The following is an 18297-nucleotide window of genomic DNA, read 5'->3' as shown; positions in this document are numbered from 1 at the left end:
TCAAAACAAGCCTGCTACAGGCACAAAAATAGACATATAACCAAGGGAACAGAATAGAAGCCCCAGAAATTAATCCACACCTCTATAGCCAACTAATCTTTGACAAAGGAACTAAAATTGATCCTTGAAGAAAGGCCAGTCTCTCTCTCTTCTAAAATAGATTTATTTATTTGAAATTCAGCATTACAAACAAGAGAAGGAGAGGCAGAGAGAGAGAGAGAGAGAGGTCTTCCAACTGCTGGTTTACTCCCCAATTGGCTGCAGTGGCCAGAGCTGCGCCGATCTGAAGGTAGGAGCCAGGAGTTTCCTCCAGGTCTCCCACAAGGGTGCAGGGACCCAAAGGCTTGGGCCATCCTCCACTGCTCTCCCAGGCCATAGCAGAGAGCTGGATCAGAAGTGGAACAGCTGGGATATGAACTGGAGCCCATATGGGATGTTGGCACTGCAGGTGTTAGCTTTACCTGCTACACAGGCATTGGCTTTACCCGCTACACCACAGTGCCAGCCCCCAGGCTGGTCTCTTCAACAAAGTGTTGCAAGATGACTGAATCTCCACATGAAGAAGTATGAAACAAGACCTCTATCTTATAGGTTATACAAAAATCAACTCAAATGGATCAGGGATCTAAATCTATGATCTGATACCAGCAAATTACTAGGGAACATTGGGGACATTTTGGCATAGGCAAAGACTTCTTCGAGAAGACCCAGAAGCACAGGCAATAAAAGCAAAAATAAACAAATAGGATTACATCAAGCTAAGAATCTTTTGTACTGCAAAGGAAACACAGCAAAGTGAAGAAGCAACTGATAGAACAGGAGAAAATATTGCAAACTATGCAACTGATAAGAGATTAATATCCAGAACCTACAAAGAGCTCAAGAAACTCATCAAAAGAAAATGAACAATCCTGTTAAGAAATGGGTAAATAACTCAATCAGGCATTTTTTAAAGGATGAAATTCAAATGGCCAACAGACACCTGAAAGATACCCAGGATAACTAGCCATCAAGGAAATGAGAACAAAAACCACAATGAGGTTTTCCCTCATCACAATTAGAATAGCTAATATGCTAAAATCAATAAACCACAAATGTCAGTGATGATGTCAGGGAAAGCTGGGAATGTAAACTGGTACAGCCATTGTGGAAGACAGTATTAAGATACCCAAGAAATCTGAAAACAAATCTACCATATGACCCAGCCATCACCCTTCTGGGAATTTACCCAAAAAATGAAATCAGCATATGAGAGAGTTTACCTGTACCCCTATGTTTACTGCAGCCCAATTTGCAGTAGCTAAGATACAGAATCAACCCAGATGCCCATCAACCAATGTTTAGATAAAGAAAATGTGGTACATATACACTATGGAATGCTACTTAGCCATAAAAAACAATGAAATTTTGTTGTTTGCAACAAAATGGATGCAACTGGAATCAATTATACCTAGTGAAATAAACCAGTCCCAATGAGAAAAATGTTTTCCATGATCTGTGGTAAATAATAGAGTATAAAAATTTATTGTATATGAGTGAAATGGACATTTTGTGGTTTGATTATTGTTTACAGCTCTTGTCTCTACCTTTGAAGAACAGTGTTTTGTTTGTTTCTCCTTCTTACTGCTTGTTACATGTGACTTGTTACTACTTGTGTTAGTGGGGGGTTAAGCTTATGATTATAAAATAAACTGAAATTAAGTCATTGTAAAAATTAAAAGAAGGCCAGCGCTGTGGCTTAACAGGCTAATCCTCTGCCTTGCGGTGCTGGCACACCAGGTTCTAGTCCTGGTTGGGGCACCGGATTCTATCCCGGTTGCCCCTCTTCCAGGCCAGCTCTCTGCTATGGCCCAGGAAGGCAGTGGAGGATGGCCCAAGTTCTTGGGCCCTGCACCCGCACGGGAGACCAGGAGAAGCACCTGGCTCCTGGCTTTGGATCAACGAGATGCGCCGGCTGCAGCAGCCATTGGAGGGTGAACCAACGGCAAAAAGGAAGACCTCTCTCTCTCTCTCACTATCCACTCTGCCTGTCAAAAAAAAAAAAGAATTAAAAAAAAATTTAAAAAAGTGTAAGAAAGGAATGGTAAGGGAGGGTAGAGTAGGAAGTATCACAATGCACCTAAATCTGCATATGTGAAATACATGAAATTTACTCAACTTTTATAAATTTAAAAATTATCTCAAAAACCCAAAGTGCTGAGTTTTTTTTTTAAATGTTAAAACTATCACTCCTTCAAATGCCACTTACCTAATGGCAATGTTGGTTATTTTTCAGCCCTAACTTCCCCTGTCGGGGCTAGTGGCCCTGGCCCGACATGAGATGCAGCAGGCTGAGGCTGTCCCTTATCTAATCCTGTTTCCTGTGCTTATTGTCCTAAAGGCTGAAGACACAAGATTTTTCATCCCACACTCCTGCAGGCAGGATGTGACTTCTGATGAAGGTGTATGATGTTCTTTGCTCTATCAGCAGAGCTTGTACCCTGATCTTTGCTACCTTGTATACTTGTTTCATTCCTGTACTATGCATGATTGTACACAATGAATGTTATCTGTATGGGGCCTGGGGTATATATCCTTGTGTTTCTTGGTGCTCGGGGCTGGAGACTGAAGGGTTTCCCTAGGGAGACTGCCTCCAGTCCCTCATCGCCGGGCCCCCTACTTTGGCTTGGAACGCGACGAGGCAATAAACGTGGTGATGAATTGACTGAGTGTGCGTGTCTCCGTGTGGTTTGTCGGGTGGCCTCCGACAGCTGGTGCCGTGACTCAGATTCATCTCATCCACAGGTAAGCCTCTGTAAGAGGGAAGGCTGCGGCGGTAGCAGGCTGTAGGGATTACAAGGGAGGCACATAAGCATGAGTAGGGCGTGGCAGACTAGGGCTTGCCCGGGGAGCCTCTCCTATTGCCCATGGGGAATATACAGTCACATCTAAATGTGACAAGGATATAAAGGCCTTGTTAAAAAGTGCCGGGATGCCGGTTGCAGGAGAAAGGAGGGAGCAATTGGCACGTGTAGGACTTAAAAGACAAAAAATTTCTCAGGAGCCCCTCTAAGCCATAACTATGGAATATGCGCATTTAAACGTGTCAAAGTGTCCGGACTACCCATTCTATTTTTGTATTATGTACTAACTCTACCCTTGTTATTGATAGGAATGCTTGGGCAGATTATGCGTGGTTGGCTTTAAAAAAAAAAAAGTAAATGAAAATATGCCCCAAATAGTTAACATTGCACAAACCTACAAAAATGTAACAATTACAGTTAGTAAGAGGCTACTATCATTATGGCTAAATGGTTACCCACCGTGTTCCATCTGCTGAAAATTTTGTTGTTTTATCAAAAGGAGATGTTACAAATATTTCATAAAACCCAAATCACTAATTTCAGAGTACTGCAAAATGTTAGCACATTTGTTAATTGGACTGTACACCTCAACATGTCTGTTTAACAAGTAACAATGCCTCAGATCTCCATGCCATGAAATTGTCTAGCCAGTTCTCAGGCTGTCTGCAGCAGCTTGAGTTGTTGTATTGGAATGGTACTGTTTTTTATGTCCCTGACATGGGTGCCCAAGAAGCTATTCTCCCTCAGTTATGTTTCAATTTACCCTTAAAACACATTGAGTATTATTGTGTTTGATTGCTGGATATATACTTGTATGAGAAATTTGTATTATATTCTTATAATGTGTTAATTATGTCTACCTCTCAATGCAGCCCTAGGGCCAAATGTAAGGACAAATTTTTGGAATAAAGAGGCTTGTATCTAGGTTCAGCTCTGGTGGACAAGTAACTTTGTTGCTGAATGACCTTCTCCTGCTCCTTGGGAGCCTGGCCAGTTCCCGGGGAGGAGGATAAAGGAATGTTTCTGATAAACAGGTGGGTATGCTTCGTGTCTTGGCTCTCTGGCCAAGATCCGGGACGGGACGCACTGCTTGCCTAAAATCTTGGCAATAAGCCACCCTTGTCCTTGGAGGCTTTAAGAGGGAGCCAGAACAAGCCTCTACTGCTGCTTCATCCCAGGGGAACACACAGTCAAGCTAAATGTTAAACATGCCTGTAATGATTACTAATAATGTCTGATTCTCAGTATGGATTCTTTTCCGGTGCTTTGTAAAGATTGCCTAGTGATGCCCACAACACTATAAATTCTACTAAACGTAAGTACAATGTAAACATGAATCAATTGGCTACTATGACTGAGGTGTTCTGTGACAGTTCCTTTGATGAAAAATTAACAAAATAAATTCACTTAAAAATGGGACATTCAGGACCGGCCACTCTACATGGTTTGTCATTACAAAAATTATCAAGGAGGGCTATGCCCAATAAATAAGGGTGCTATAAATGTGGGCAGCAGGGACATGTACAAAAATTGTCCAAAAGTCAAAAATCAAAATAGGGCTCCTCCTGGCATTTTCCCCCAGTGCTAAAGGGGAAGGCATTGGGCCAATGAATGTCACTCCAAAACTGATAAAGAAGGTAATTCATTAAAAAAAGAGTTCAAAAAACTGGAAGTGGGGCCAGTCTCAGGCCCTCCCAACAGGAATCAGTGGACCGTCTTGCTATAGTATTATTAAAGCAATGGAGCCATGTTTATTGCAACATTCTGTTAATCTATACTCCTTTACCATCTTTCCTCTAAATAATTTTAGTGTGCACTATAAGGCTTGCAGCGTATTTCTTGCAGATTAAACTAAAAGTAACTAAGTCTGTACACAGCAGACAGCTAAAAAATAATTTACTGTCACAAATTGGTGTAGTCGACAGGATCTGCAAGTATACAAAGCAATGCCTTTCTTTAAAAGAAAAACTAAAGTTGCATGTGTAACCTGTGATGTTCCTGGCTGGAAAGACCCTCAGTTCGCCTCTTTGGCAAAGGAATGGGCTCTCTGCTCAGGATTGAGTGAAAATTGGAATGACAAGTTATGGAGTGCACAGCCTCCACAAGTTATTAAGGTTTTACAATCGGTAAAATAAAGAAATCCTATCACCAATCAATAAAATACACCTAATCCAATACTGGTATGGGACATGGACTCCTAAGGGATGGTTTTTTTTTATGTAGCGAATATGCCTTCACATTGTTAGCCTCTGATAACTTCCGCAATTCCTCCCTGGACTGTGTGGCCCCGATGCTGACATCTGTATTTACAGCAGCGGATAGAGCGCATCGGCAGCATGCTTCACCTAAAGACTGTAATGGCAACATCATCCTAATAGGAGAGGACACTGCCCTGGCCATGGCTGTACCAGTAGTAAGTGTTCCTGGACTGGCCTTTGGAAATCACCGTGGACTGCGAAGGCTTACATGTTTAGTGACCAAAACAATTAATCTTACTGCTACTGGACTGTCCAATATAGCCGAAGAATTGGATCAAGTTCACTCAGGAGTACTTTTAAACCATGCAGCTAACAATTACTTGATGTTAAAAGATCATATAAGTTGTAAATCTGTAACAGGAAAATATTGTTTTAACATTACTAACAATGTGCCATATATAGAGTCTGTTGTTGATAAACTTAAAAATGAAATGCAACATATGTTTATTACTAACCCCCTAACATTTGGAGGGTTTCAATGGATTCATTGGTTACTAATGTTGACTGGACCACTACTGCTTTTCCTACTTGGTATGGGATGTTTTCCATGTGTTCTGCATTTTATGCTGACTTTGCTACAGTCTGTATGAACTGACATTCATCATTATTTGTAATCACAAATAATTAATATTTGGCTGTATGTTTCATCTCTCACCTAATGTTGGGCTGGAATGGTACTCAGAGATGAGTAAGACACTCAGCATCCTGTACCAACCTAAGACAGGGCTCTAGGCCAAGCTGCCAGAGTTACCGATGACGGGTAAGGACAGAGATGACTGAGGGCAACCTAAGACAGAGGCCATTCTCAATTAAATAAAAAAGGGGGAGATGTAGGCAGCCCATAAACAAGTCATAGACAAGTCAAGGTCAGTCTTGGTTTGTGAAACTCCTGAAAAAAAAAAAAAAAAAGGTCACCTATTCCCATGCTCCAGAAGAATGATCAAACAAGAACACTCTGAGTGGCAGTGGATCAGCATATCCATTCAGGAATCTTATTACTAAACCAACGGGTCGACGTTCTCCAGGAAGAACTGAATCTTAGACGGGGATGTGGGGAACCCCCTGCTTGGTTCAATCTGTCGCGCTTTGCGTTACTCCGTTTCCCTGGCATAACTATACTCGTCTTGCTAATTTGTCTCGCTCTTTAGGTGCCACCTTGAACCATACCTGGGATAGTAATTTCACTCATTTGCTGCGTGAACTACGGCAAGAGATTTGGGTTCTTAACACAACTGGAGACAGATATTTGGTCCCCATTTGAAGTCATCATTACAAAACCCCCATCCCCTGCAATACAGCAGGTGTTGCTTGGTTTCTTGGACCAGTAGCCAGAGACGGATAAGTGCTTTGAGGGATGGCATGCAACCTAAGACAGCGGAGGGCTGAAACTGCTCATGCAAGTCGACCCTCTGGCAAAGACGGGTAAGCTGCCACTCCGCTCAGGGGTGCCTAAGACAGGTGCTGGTCCTAAAGTAATAAAAGGGGGAGCTGTGGGGAGCCGGCCCCCACAGCCTCTGTCTTCTGCTTGCCTGCCTGCCTAGACCTGCCTGTAGACTGATGTGAAGTAAAACAACCAAACGTTCTCATTGTTCCAATGTGCGCAAACAGAGAGACTATCAAAAGGACAGTACATACCTTCAAGGACACTGTCTAAAACAGGGGGCTGTGGTATGTGATATGCTGTGGAAGCCTCAGTCTCTCTCTTCCTAACTGCCTCATTGACCGCTTGCTCCTACACTGTTCTTAGGGTGGACTGGTAGTCAATGACGGGTAAGCACTCGCAGGCTTCTCTAGCGACCTAAGACAGAGGACAGGACATGCTTCCTGTATCCTTGATGATGGGTAAGCAGAGTAAGCGCTGCAGGGCACCTAAGACAGGCATGAGTCCACACCATATAGCGTTTAATGTGAGGGACTTGTAGGGGATGGATCCTCCCCTGCGGCCCTCTGGACAGTGTAGACACCGGTTAACATAAACACCAGGCCATTCTTGTACAAACAAGAAGGGGGAGATGTCGGGGCTAGTGCCCTGGCCTGACATGAGATGCAGCAGGCTGAGGCTGTCCCTTATCTGTTTCCTGTGCTTATTGTTCTGAAGGCACAAGACACATTCCTGCAGGCAGGATGTGACTTCTGATGAAGGTGTATGATGTTCTTTGCTCTATCAGCAGAGCTTGTACCCTGATCTTTGCTACCTTGTAAACTTGCTCTATTCCTGTGCTATGCATGATTGCACACAATGAATGTTATCTGTATGGGGCCTGGGGTATATATCCTTGTGTTTCTTGGTGCTCGGGGCTGGAGACTAAAGGGTTTCCCCAGGGAGACTGCCTCCAGTCCCTCATCGCCGGGCTCCCTACTTTGGCCTGGAACACGATGAGGCAATAAACGTGGTGATGAATTGACTGAGTGTGCATGTCTCTGTGTGGTTTGTTGGGTGGCCTCCGACAATTTTAAGTTTACATTACATTAAAAAGGGTTCTTGAATCAAGGGACAAGCTTAACAGGCAAAAAGCAAAAAGATCCTAATTTAGAGGGACTACAGACAATGGCTCTAAACAATATTTAAATATCAAATCTAAACAATATTTGAAGAAATTGGTAAAATAAATATTTTTAATTTCTCCTACTAAAATGCTCAGTCTCATTATTTATCAAATATTAGTGCAAAAATATGGATTTAAATGATCACAAAAAGTGATCAATTTTTGTGTAATAAAGTCCAATTTTTGTCAAGGCTTTTTGACAGTCTCACAGAAAACTTATGTTTGTGAATGGGAAGAATAATATCAAAATGTCCATACTACCAAAAGCAATTTACAGATTCAATGCAATCCCAATCAACATACCAACGATATTCTTCTCAGAGCTAAAAAAAATGATGCTAAAATTCATATAGAAACATGAGAGATGCTTAACATCTAAAGCAATATTATAAAACAAAAAAAGCTAGAGACATCATACCATATTTTAAGACATATTACAGGGGTCAGCACTATGACAAAGCAGGTAAAGTCACCACCTGCAGTGCCACCATCTCATACGGATGCCAGTATGTTTTCCAGCTGCTCCACTTCTTATACCCCTCTCTGTTATAGCCTGAGAAAAAAGTAGAAAATGGCCAAAGTCTTTGGGCCCCTGAACCTGCATAGAGACCTGGAAGAAGCTCCTAACACTTGGATTCAGATCAACACAGCTCTGGCCATTGTGGCCATTTGGGGAGTAAACCAGTGGGTGGAAGACCTCTCTCTCTCTGCCTCTACCTCTCTGTAACTCTGCCTTTCAAATAAATAAATAAACTGTAAAAAACAAAAAGAAGAAGTGTTAGCACTGACATAATAACAGACACATAGTTCAATGGAAAAGAATAGGTAGCACAGAAATAACCCAAATTTCTACTGGCAACTCATATTTAACAAAGGAACTAAAATGAACTGGAGAAAGAAGAATCTCTTTCACAAGTGGTGCAGAGGAACCTGATTATCCATATGTAGAAGCCTGAAAATAGACTCCAACTATGTGACTCCACACTATGTGAAAGTGAACTCACAGTGAACTAAAAATCTAATCAAAAGACCAAAACCTAAGTAAACATAGGGAAACTCTAAATATTGTCAACAGACAATAGTTTTGGGTAAGATTCCAATAGCAATAGTAACAAAAATAAAAACAGACACTTGAGTATATCAAACTAAGATACTTCTTCAAAACAAAGTAAACATCAGAGTGTAGATACAGTGAACAGAATGGCAGGAAAAATTTAAACTCTGAATGTTTACAGATTTCCAGAACTTATATATATATTGGAAAAACTCCAAAAACTACAGTGAAGAAACAGGCAAGGATCTGAATAGACATTTCTCAGAAGACATGTAAATGGTCAAAACATGTGACTATGCCCAATGTCACTGGCCATTATGTAAATATAAATCAGAACACAATATCAGTCTCCAACATCTGTGGGAGAATACAACGCTCAGGTTTTTGTGTGTGCAGCAAGTGGGTTTAGAGGACCCTGTTCACCTCTGGAGAGCAGAGTCTACAGGGAGATAAAGAAACCTTACTGCTTTCCTAACGGGCTTATTAAGTTCTCAACCAGTGCCTGTTAGTCTTGCCACAAACTTTCTAGTCTCACTACTTTCCTTCTTCTTCCTCTTCTCTGTGACTTGTTAAATAGTATACATTCTATATACTATGGATACTTTTGATTTATTTTATTCCTTCGGTCTCTTATGAAGTTCCCCCACAAAATCACAGCCCTCAAAATATTCATTCATTTATGCAGTCTGCAGATTTCATGAGCTACTAAATTCCAAGTAGTATGTTAAAGGCAAGATCTAGGCCTAACAGAAAAGTGGTCTGAATTCTGTGCCTAGAAGAGGATTTGGGACATAGTAGAACTTCAGGGAAGTGCTATGAGAATGACATGCACTCAGTAAATGAGGAATCTAAAGCATACACTGCATTTAAGCAACACAGCAGCTGCTACTGACCACGGGTAGAACAATTGGGAGGAATAATGGGAACAAAAATAAGACATCAGTAAGTTGAATAATAACAGAGAGAAAACAAAATGAGATAGATGCCAACATTACTGACCTATTTTTGAGGAATTAAATTGATAGAGAGGCTGACATTGTGGCTAAGTGGGGTAAGCTGTAATCTGTGAGGCCAGCATATCATGTGAGTTTCACTTTGAGTTTAGGATTCTCCACTTCCAATTTAGCTCAATGCTAAAGCACCTGGGAAACCAGCAGATGGACGAAGGACTTGGGTCCCTGCCACTCACGTGGGAGACTTGGATGAAGCTCTTGACTTCAGCATGCCCCAGGCTCAACTATTAAAACTCTCTGGGGTGTGAGCCAGCAGATGAAAGCTATCTCTGTCTATCCCTCTCTCTCTCTAAATCCACCTTTCAAATAAACAAATATTTAATAAACAAAATAACTGATTTCAAAATACACAAAAACATGAACAATATTATATCATCTTTATGCCAAAATGATAAAAAATAACAAATGCTAGAGAGCATATGGGAAAAGAAAACCTTCATATATGGTGGGTGAAAATACAAATTAGTACAGTTGTTATGGAGAACAGTATGGTCACTCCTTAAAAAAGATAAAAATTTGGGCCAGCACTGTGGTGCAGTGGGTTAAAACCCTGGCCTGAAGGGCCAGCATCCCATTTGGGTGCCAGTTCTAGTTCCAGCTGCTCTCCTTCCAATCCAGCTCTCTGCTATGTCCTGGGATAGCAGAAGAAGATGGCCCAAGTCCTTGGGCCCATCCACCCACGTGGGAGACCCAGAGGAAGCTCCTGTTTCCAGGCTTCAGAATGGCACAGCTCCAGCCTTTGTAGTCATCTGTAGAGTGAACCAGCTAATGGAGGACCTCTCTGTGTCTCTACCTCTGTCTGTAACTCTTTCAAATAAATAACAAAAATTTAAAATAAAGATAAAAATTGACGTACTGTTTGACAGTTATCTTGCTCTTGGCTATATATAAGAAGGAAATTTTATTAGAAGGAAATGAGAAGAGCATATCAAAGATACAGCAATTTTCCCATAACACAGTTCACTGCAGCCATGATTTGAAACCAATCTAGCTGTCCATCAATGAAAAAAAATGGACAGGGGAACATCATTTAGATACAAAAAAGAACAAAATATTATTAAATTAATTGAAATAAGCCAGAAACAGGAACATAAATGTCACATAGTCCTTGTCACATGTGGAAGTGAAAGAAAATAATGGATCTGAACACAGAACTGTGATTATTAGAGGATGAGAAGGGAAGCAGCTAGGGATAGAAGGGGATTGGATAATAGGTAACAAAATACAAAGAGGCAGAAGGAACTTCTGGTGTTCCATAATATAATGAGATGACTACATTCAACCATATTAGGTTCTGTGTAAAGAACTGGAAGAGAGGAGCTGGTAGTCTCAAATCATGGAGAAGAATTAAACTGTAGTTGCTTGGGGGCCAGCATTGTGGCACAGTGGGCTAACACCCTGGCCTGAAGCACCAGCATCCCACGTGGGCACCAGTTCTAGTCCAGGCTGCTCCTCTTCCAATCCAACTCTCTGCTATGGCCTGGGAAAGCAGTAGAAGGTGGCCCAAGTCCTTGGGTCCCTGAACCCAAGTAGGAGATCTGGAAGAAGCTCCTGTTTCCTGGCATCAAATTGGCACAGCTCCAGCCATTGCAGCCATCTGGGGAGTGAACCAGCAGAGGAAGACCTCTCCCTCTCTCTGCTGCTACTTCTCTCTGTAACTCTGTCTTTCAAATAAATAAATCTTTAAACAAATTGATAAAACTGTAGTTGCTTAGCTTGATCAGTTTCTACTGTGTAAATGTGTACAAATACTGCACTACACCCTGTAATAATGTCTGACTAGTACACACTGATCACAAATTATTTAAATAAAATTTTAAAAATCAGGAGCATTTCTTTATATTAACAATGAACTCTTTGAAAAAGAAATTAGAAAAACATTTCCATGCATAGCGGTGTAAAAACCAGGAACCAATGTCTTCAGCATTATCCGTGATGAATCAGATTCACAGCCCTCAGCACTCAGATTTTGCCATAGACCTTACCATGGCAATTGTGGGCATGTAATAGTAAACCAATGGACAGGAACACTTTGTCTCTAAATCTGTTAAATAAATAAACAAGGGATTCATCAAAGAAAAAGAGATACCAATTTGGATGCCAGGTCACAAAAACACATGCACTTGAGCTATCCTCCACTTTGTGATGCTAACAATTCTTTCAGACATGTTACATTTTCAGAGACTTTTCTGTAATCTTGCTAAGCTTCCTGGAAATCTGCCTTACAGCAAAGGGTTTCCCAATTCCATTACACTCATGATTTTTCTTTTGTGTGAATTATTAGTTTATCATCTAGAGATAATTTATGGTACAAAACTTTTCTATGCATGCATGTTTTCTCATTTGTGAGTCTGTTCATGGGAATTAAAGACTGATTTACAGCAGAAATACTTTTTCCAAAGTCATTGCATGGAATTTTGTTCCTTATGAATCCTCTGAAGTCTGTTGATGTCTAATTTCTGGCTAACAGTTTTATCAAATTCACAGCATGCAAAGAATATTACCTTTTGTGAATTCTATATCTATACAAGCCTGAAATAAAGAAAATGTTTTTACACAATCATTATACTCCTAAGAAACCACCTGTGTCAATTCTCTGATGTACCATTGACTTCTGACAATCTTTTCACACTAATAATATTTATAAGCTTTCTCCATTACATGAGTCTGTTAGATAGGATGTGATTTCCAGCAAAAGGTTTTATCACAATACGTACATGAATTTTGGGGAAAAGCTCTTCCACCTTCATTATATTGTTAAGGTCTCTCCCTTGTTCAAGCTCCATGATGGATTATGAGGCATTACTTATGTGAAATGGCTTTCTCACATGTATTTCATTCATTAGATATATATGTTGTGCATTCTGATATAAGGAGAGATTTGGGCAGAGCTTTCCAACACTCATTACACCCATAATGTTTCTCTCCCATGTGAATTCCCTGTTGTCTTATGAGGTATGGCTTCTAATTAAAGGGATTTTACTTTCAAAGGGGTTTTTCCCTATATGAATTTGATGATGTACAGTGAGGGCTGAATTATGGTAAAAGGCTCTGAGTCATTACATTCATAAAATTTCTCCCCATGAGAATTCTTTTATGTTTGATGAGGTCTAATTTGCACCACAAAGGCTTATTCACATTTATTACATTCATGCATTTCTCCCCTTGGTGAATTCTCTAATATTTCATGAGATATAACTTGTACAAAAAGGTCATATAGAAAATTCCCTGTGTGAATTCTCTGATATCTTATGAGTTATGAATTACAGCAAAAAGGCTTTCCACCATCCTGACATCCATAAAACCTACATAAATTGAGCAACACAGATATAGGAAAACTAAACACACCCACAACCAGATGGAAATGATATCAGTAATAAAGACCCTTGCCACAAAGAAAATCTCAGGATTGGATGGCTTCACTGTTGAATTCTGACAGACATTTAAAGAAGAACTAACTTCAATTCTTCTCAAGTTATTCAAAACAATTGAGAGAGAGGTGATTCTCCCAAATTCTTTCTATGAAGCCAGCATCACCTTCATTCCTAAACCTGAAAAAACTACAACAGAGAAAGTAATTATAGACCAATTTCCCTGATGAACATACATGCAAAGATCCGCAACAAAATTCTGGCCAATTTAATCTAACAATGCATCAGAAAGATCATCCACCCAGACCAAGTGGGATTTATCCTCGGTATGCAAGGATGGGACCAAAGGCTTTTCCACAGTCATTTCATTTATAAGCTTTCTCCATGGTGTGAATTCTCTGATGCATTTTGAGTTGTGACTTCTGGCCAAAGGCTTTTCCACAGTCATTGCATTCATAAGGCTTATCCCCTGTGTGAATTCTCTGATGAATTATGAGGGATGACTTGTGGCCAAAGGCTTTTCCACAGTCACTGCATTCATAAGGTTTCTCCCCTGTGTGACTTCTCTGATGATTTATGAGGTGTGACTTCTGGGCAAAGGTTTTCCCACAGTCATTGCACTCATAACGCTTATCCCCTGTGTGAATTCTCTGATGCTTTCTGAAGTTTGAATTCTGGCCAAAGGTTTTTCCGCAGTCACTGCATTCATAAGGTTTCTCCCCTGTGTGAATTCTCTGATGATTTCTGAGGATTGACTTCCGGCCAAAGGCTTTTCCACAGTCATTGCATTCATAAGGCTTATCCCCTGTGTGAATTCTCTGATGAATTATGAGGTATGACTTGTGGCCAAAGGCTTTTCCACAGTCATTGCATTCATAAGGCCTCTCCCCTGTGTGACTTCTCTGATGATTTCTGAGGATTGACTTCCGGCCAAAGGTTTTTCCACAGTCACCGCATTCATAACGCTTATCCTCTCTGTGACTTCTCTGATGAGTTATGAGGTGTGGCTTCTGGCCAAAGGCTTTTCCACAGTCATTGCATTCATAAGGCTTCTCCCCTGTGTGACTTCTCTGATGATTTATGAGGTGTGACTTCCGGCCAAAGGCTTTTCCACAGTCATTGCATTCATAAGGCTTCTCCCCTGTGTGAATTCTCTGATGCTTTTTGAGTTGTGACTTCTGGCCAAAGGCTTTTCCACAGTCATTGCACTCATAAGGCCTCTCCCCTGTGTGACTTCTCTGATGCATTTTGAGTTGTGACTTCTGGCCAAAAGTTTTTCCACAATAATTACATTCATAAGGTTTCTCCCCTGTGTGAATTCTCTGATGATTTATGAGGTGTTTCTTCTGGTCAAAGAACTTCCCACAGTCATTACATTTATAAGATTTCAACCCTGTGTGAATTATCTCATGTCTAATGACACCTGACTTCTGGTGAGTGGTTTCTCTACAATCATTACACACATGAGGGTTTTCCACTATATGAGTGCTGTGATGGAGGGGATGGCAGAATTTATTACTGAATGACTTCCCACAAGTTTTACATGCATAGGATTCCTTCTCTATATTTGGTCTATGATTCATTCTAAAATGTGATTGGTAAATGACAGGTTCCACAGGCCCAATATTCTTATAAACGTTCTCTCTTTTGGGACTTTGTTGATGTATACTGAGGTTAGACTTTTTATGGAAATCTTGTAGTATTTGAGTTGTCTTGCCAATAGTAGCAGTTGGCTTATTACAGGTTTCTACCATAAAAAGCTTCTCAGATCCATAGAATATATTCTTCCTTTTGAAGACTTTCCCTTGTCCAATTTGTTCAAGTGCCTGCTCCATGGTCTGAATTTTGTGCTGTTGATTAAGAGGCTCACAGAACTGGAGAGTGTTCCCAGGTACCATAGTAGCATCAAATTTCTCTCCAGCTTGTAGTTGATCAGGCCCACAATGGGGATACACATTGTGACATACACTGCATTCTTCAGGTTTTATTCCTGAATAGTTTCTCTTTTTGATACTCAGTTTTGGAATATGGCTTATACTTAAATTAAGTGTTTTTCTGAATTCAACTCCCTTGGAAGTTAATGTCTTATTATTTTTCATAACATCCTGATTCAGATTTTTCTCCAGACTTTTCTGGTTGGTCTTAATCAGTTCATCCAGTTTCATGGCAACTGAAGTGAGAAAAAAAATGTCACTGAATCAAATATAATTATTTCTCCTAGCATACTCATGTAAAAGGAATGAAGTTACTTGTATTTAAGAGGGATAAGATGTTAGGAAAAGTTCTGCAATGGTGCCTCCTCACACAGGGCACCAAAATGTTAGGAAAAGAGTTGTAGAATAGAGGAGACAGTGTATCAATTTACAGCCAGACAGAATTTATTCAGATAAAATTAATCCACAGAGGTGGGTGACTAACTGGCTGTTTGTACAAGATGGAGTGGGTGGCAGAAGGCCCCAACTCCCAGGGGCTAGACCTTTTTAAGGAGGGCTAAGGCTGGGCATGGGGGTAGGGGGCAGCAGTGGAGGGGAATTCCAGGAACTGGGTGGGGGGCCTTGGGAACCTGGAAAATAATGCAGGGTGGGGTATGAAGACAATAGGCTGTGAGACCCAATTGAGTTTCAAGGGCAAGGAATACATTCCAAAGTTTATATCCTTTGGGCAATGAAGGAGAATGGCTCAGGCTTGTACGCTCGTTCCATCATAAAATTTTAACAAAATGATTAGAAGATACATATTTATGAATATACAGGTTTTCTCCATAATACATTAATATATTAAATTGTATCCATAGATTTTCCAATGTTCATCCATGATCCTGTTTACTACCACAATTTTTTCAAGTATGATTGAATGGTTTTTGTGGTAAGATGTCTTAAGTCACTGCTTGAGATGCCTGTATCTCAAAACAGTGCCAGTTTAAGCCGAGGCTACTCTGCTTCCAATACAGTTCTGGGATAATAGATACTGGAAAGCAGCAGATAATGGTTTATGTGCTTGGGACCCTGTGATAGAGATGAGTAGGTGAAATTCCAGGCTTCTGGCTTCAGATTAGTCATAACTGTTGCTAGTATTTGGAGAGAGAGTTAATAGAAAATATATTTCTCACTGTTTCTCTCTCACTTTCTACTTTCACAAAAATGAATAAGACTTCACAGAATGGACTAATATTTAATAAATATATTCATCTGTAATCTAGAAACCAATTTTTCCCTGTCCATTTTTTAATGTATTTTTATTTATTTATTTATTTGTCAGAGTTAGACAGAGACAGAGACAAAGATCTTCCTTCCATTGGCTCACCCCTCAAATGGCAAATACGGTTGGAACTATGCCAATCCAAAGCCAGGAGCCAGTTGCTTCCTCCTTATCTCCTTTGTAGGTGCAGGGGCCCAAGCATTTGGGCCATCCTCCACTGCCCTCCTGGGCCACAGCAGACAGCTGGACTGGAAGAGGTGCAACTGGGACTAGAACCCAAGGCCCATATGGGATGCCGGCACTGCAGGGGGAGGATTATCCAAGTGAGCCACAGCGCGAGCCCCTTTTTAAATTTTAGAAAAATTGTGGGTTTTGTACTTCTGTGATATTTCAACCATAAATATGGGGATGTTTTACTAGATCATTTCCTTGTAGGTAAAGAGTGAAATGTGTCTATACTCTAAGAAGGATCACATTCATGGGACAAGATTTGAATATGTGGTTGTCTCATGTTCTGTCTTCCCAGGGAAACAGCATTTGTGAAATTTTTCTAATGAAATTCTCTGTTTTATCTGCACTCTTACAGTTTCCCCATATTTCTAAGGAAACCTGACATCCTCAGCTTCTTTGAACTACAACAGTTACAGAAAGTCCCAATATACCACCTTGGCTATACATTCCCACCAGTTTAAATAATTTGTTTCTGCAATCCAGAGTCTGCTCAATTATTGAAAATTGATTTCTAACTCATTGTGCAGACGTCAGCCCTGGTTACCTCCTCTTGTTTCTTTCTATAAACACTCCTCTGTGATAATTTGAGTTTCTGGAGGTTTTTCATCAGTTGTTGATTTTCACATAAAACTTCATTTCCTTTGCCTTTACCAGAGATACTGATCTCCATAGATACTGTAGAATGTCTGTGTCTGAATCACAAGACCAGCTGTCTTCAGGAGTAAGACTTGGGAAAAAATCATGGAAAGAACACCAGTCAACATCTGCTGCACTGCTTCTACTTTGGCCTCCCTGCCCGTTATGTGCAGACTGACCTGGAAGGCTCTGATGTAGGCATTCTTCCCCCATCCAGGGCTCTGCTCCTTGCTCCAACTTGAAGATCAAGTCAGGTTTGGTCATGCAGTACCCTATTAATGGAAACAATGTAGACTTTGTGAAATAACTATCTTGGGTTAATTAAAGAAGTACAGCTTGGTCCAGAAGCTATGCAACAAATGTTCCAATTTGAAATCCTTCCCAGGTGGTAGATATTCAGATTCTTCATGGACTCAAATTCTATACCTGTCCCTCATTAAACTTTATGAATAGTGCTCACTTATTTGTCAAATAGCGAGAAAATGTTACTATTGGGCATGTGAAGTGTGACACTTACCCAGGGAGAACAGGCTGCTGTAGGTCTCCAGCATCACATCCCTGTACAGGATTTTCTGAGCTTGGTTCATGTTCTGCCATTCCTCCCAGGTAAAGTACACAGCCAGGTCTTCAAATGCTATCATCACCTGGGATAAAACACTCCTGGTCAACATGTCAACTCTGTCACATAACAAACAATGGCAGTTGTATATCTTCTACATGGGTACGGAGGAAGAAGAAGCAAGAATGCCATTTCATTTTAGATTGGTTGAGCATTTGGACAGCCTCACAGAAGCATTCAGCAGGGGATCAAACCTATGGTATAAAGGCTGTGAAAAATGCCCAAGCTGGAGGGAAACAGGAATTTCTGTTCACAAAGGCCAGAGTATGTCAAGGGTATTTGCACAGTAGGCTGAAAGGGGGACAAAAGTCACTCTGGAATGAGCAATGTTCAGAAGAATGTAGAAGTATTCAGGGAAAAAGACAAGAAACCATCAGGGAAGTTATGAAGGGATTGAACAGTGAAGAATTTCCAGGAAAACACTATACACAGTCAATGCAATTATGGCAGAGAAAAAAATATTTTAAAAGAGACAGTAGGACTTTAACTTAGTGTTTATGATGCCAGCTCAGATATTCTCTCTACATC

The 18297-nt window shown here is 40.6% G+C and overlaps 1 protein-coding gene across 1 annotated transcript in view; it reads right to left on the bottom strand.

Moving 5' to 3' along the window:
* Positions 1–8912: 8912 nt before the first annotated feature.
* LOC133747077 (zinc finger protein 436-like) overlaps positions 8913–18297 on the bottom strand; it is a 58789-nt gene continuing 49404 nt past the window's right edge. Inside the window, exons 5-7 of the mRNA XM_062175221.1 lie at positions 17668–17794; positions 17330–17422; positions 8913–15255 (exon numbers count right to left, since the gene is read on the bottom strand). Coding sequence (XP_062031205.1) covers positions 13451–15255; positions 17330–17422; positions 17668–17791 — 2022 coding nt within the window. The 5' untranslated portion in view covers positions 17792–17794 and the 3' untranslated portion in view covers positions 8913–13450. The remainder of the gene's footprint in view (positions 15256–17329; positions 17423–17667; positions 17795–18297) is intronic.

This window comes from Lepus europaeus, chromosome 18, assembly GCF_033115175.1.
Source record: "Lepus europaeus isolate LE1 chromosome 18, mLepTim1.pri, whole genome shotgun sequence".
NCBI classification, from domain to species: domain Eukaryota; kingdom Metazoa; phylum Chordata; class Mammalia; order Lagomorpha; family Leporidae; genus Lepus; species Lepus europaeus.
The sequence above is the reverse complement of the archived record's forward strand: the minus strand, read 5'-3'. Positions and strand labels throughout refer to the sequence as shown.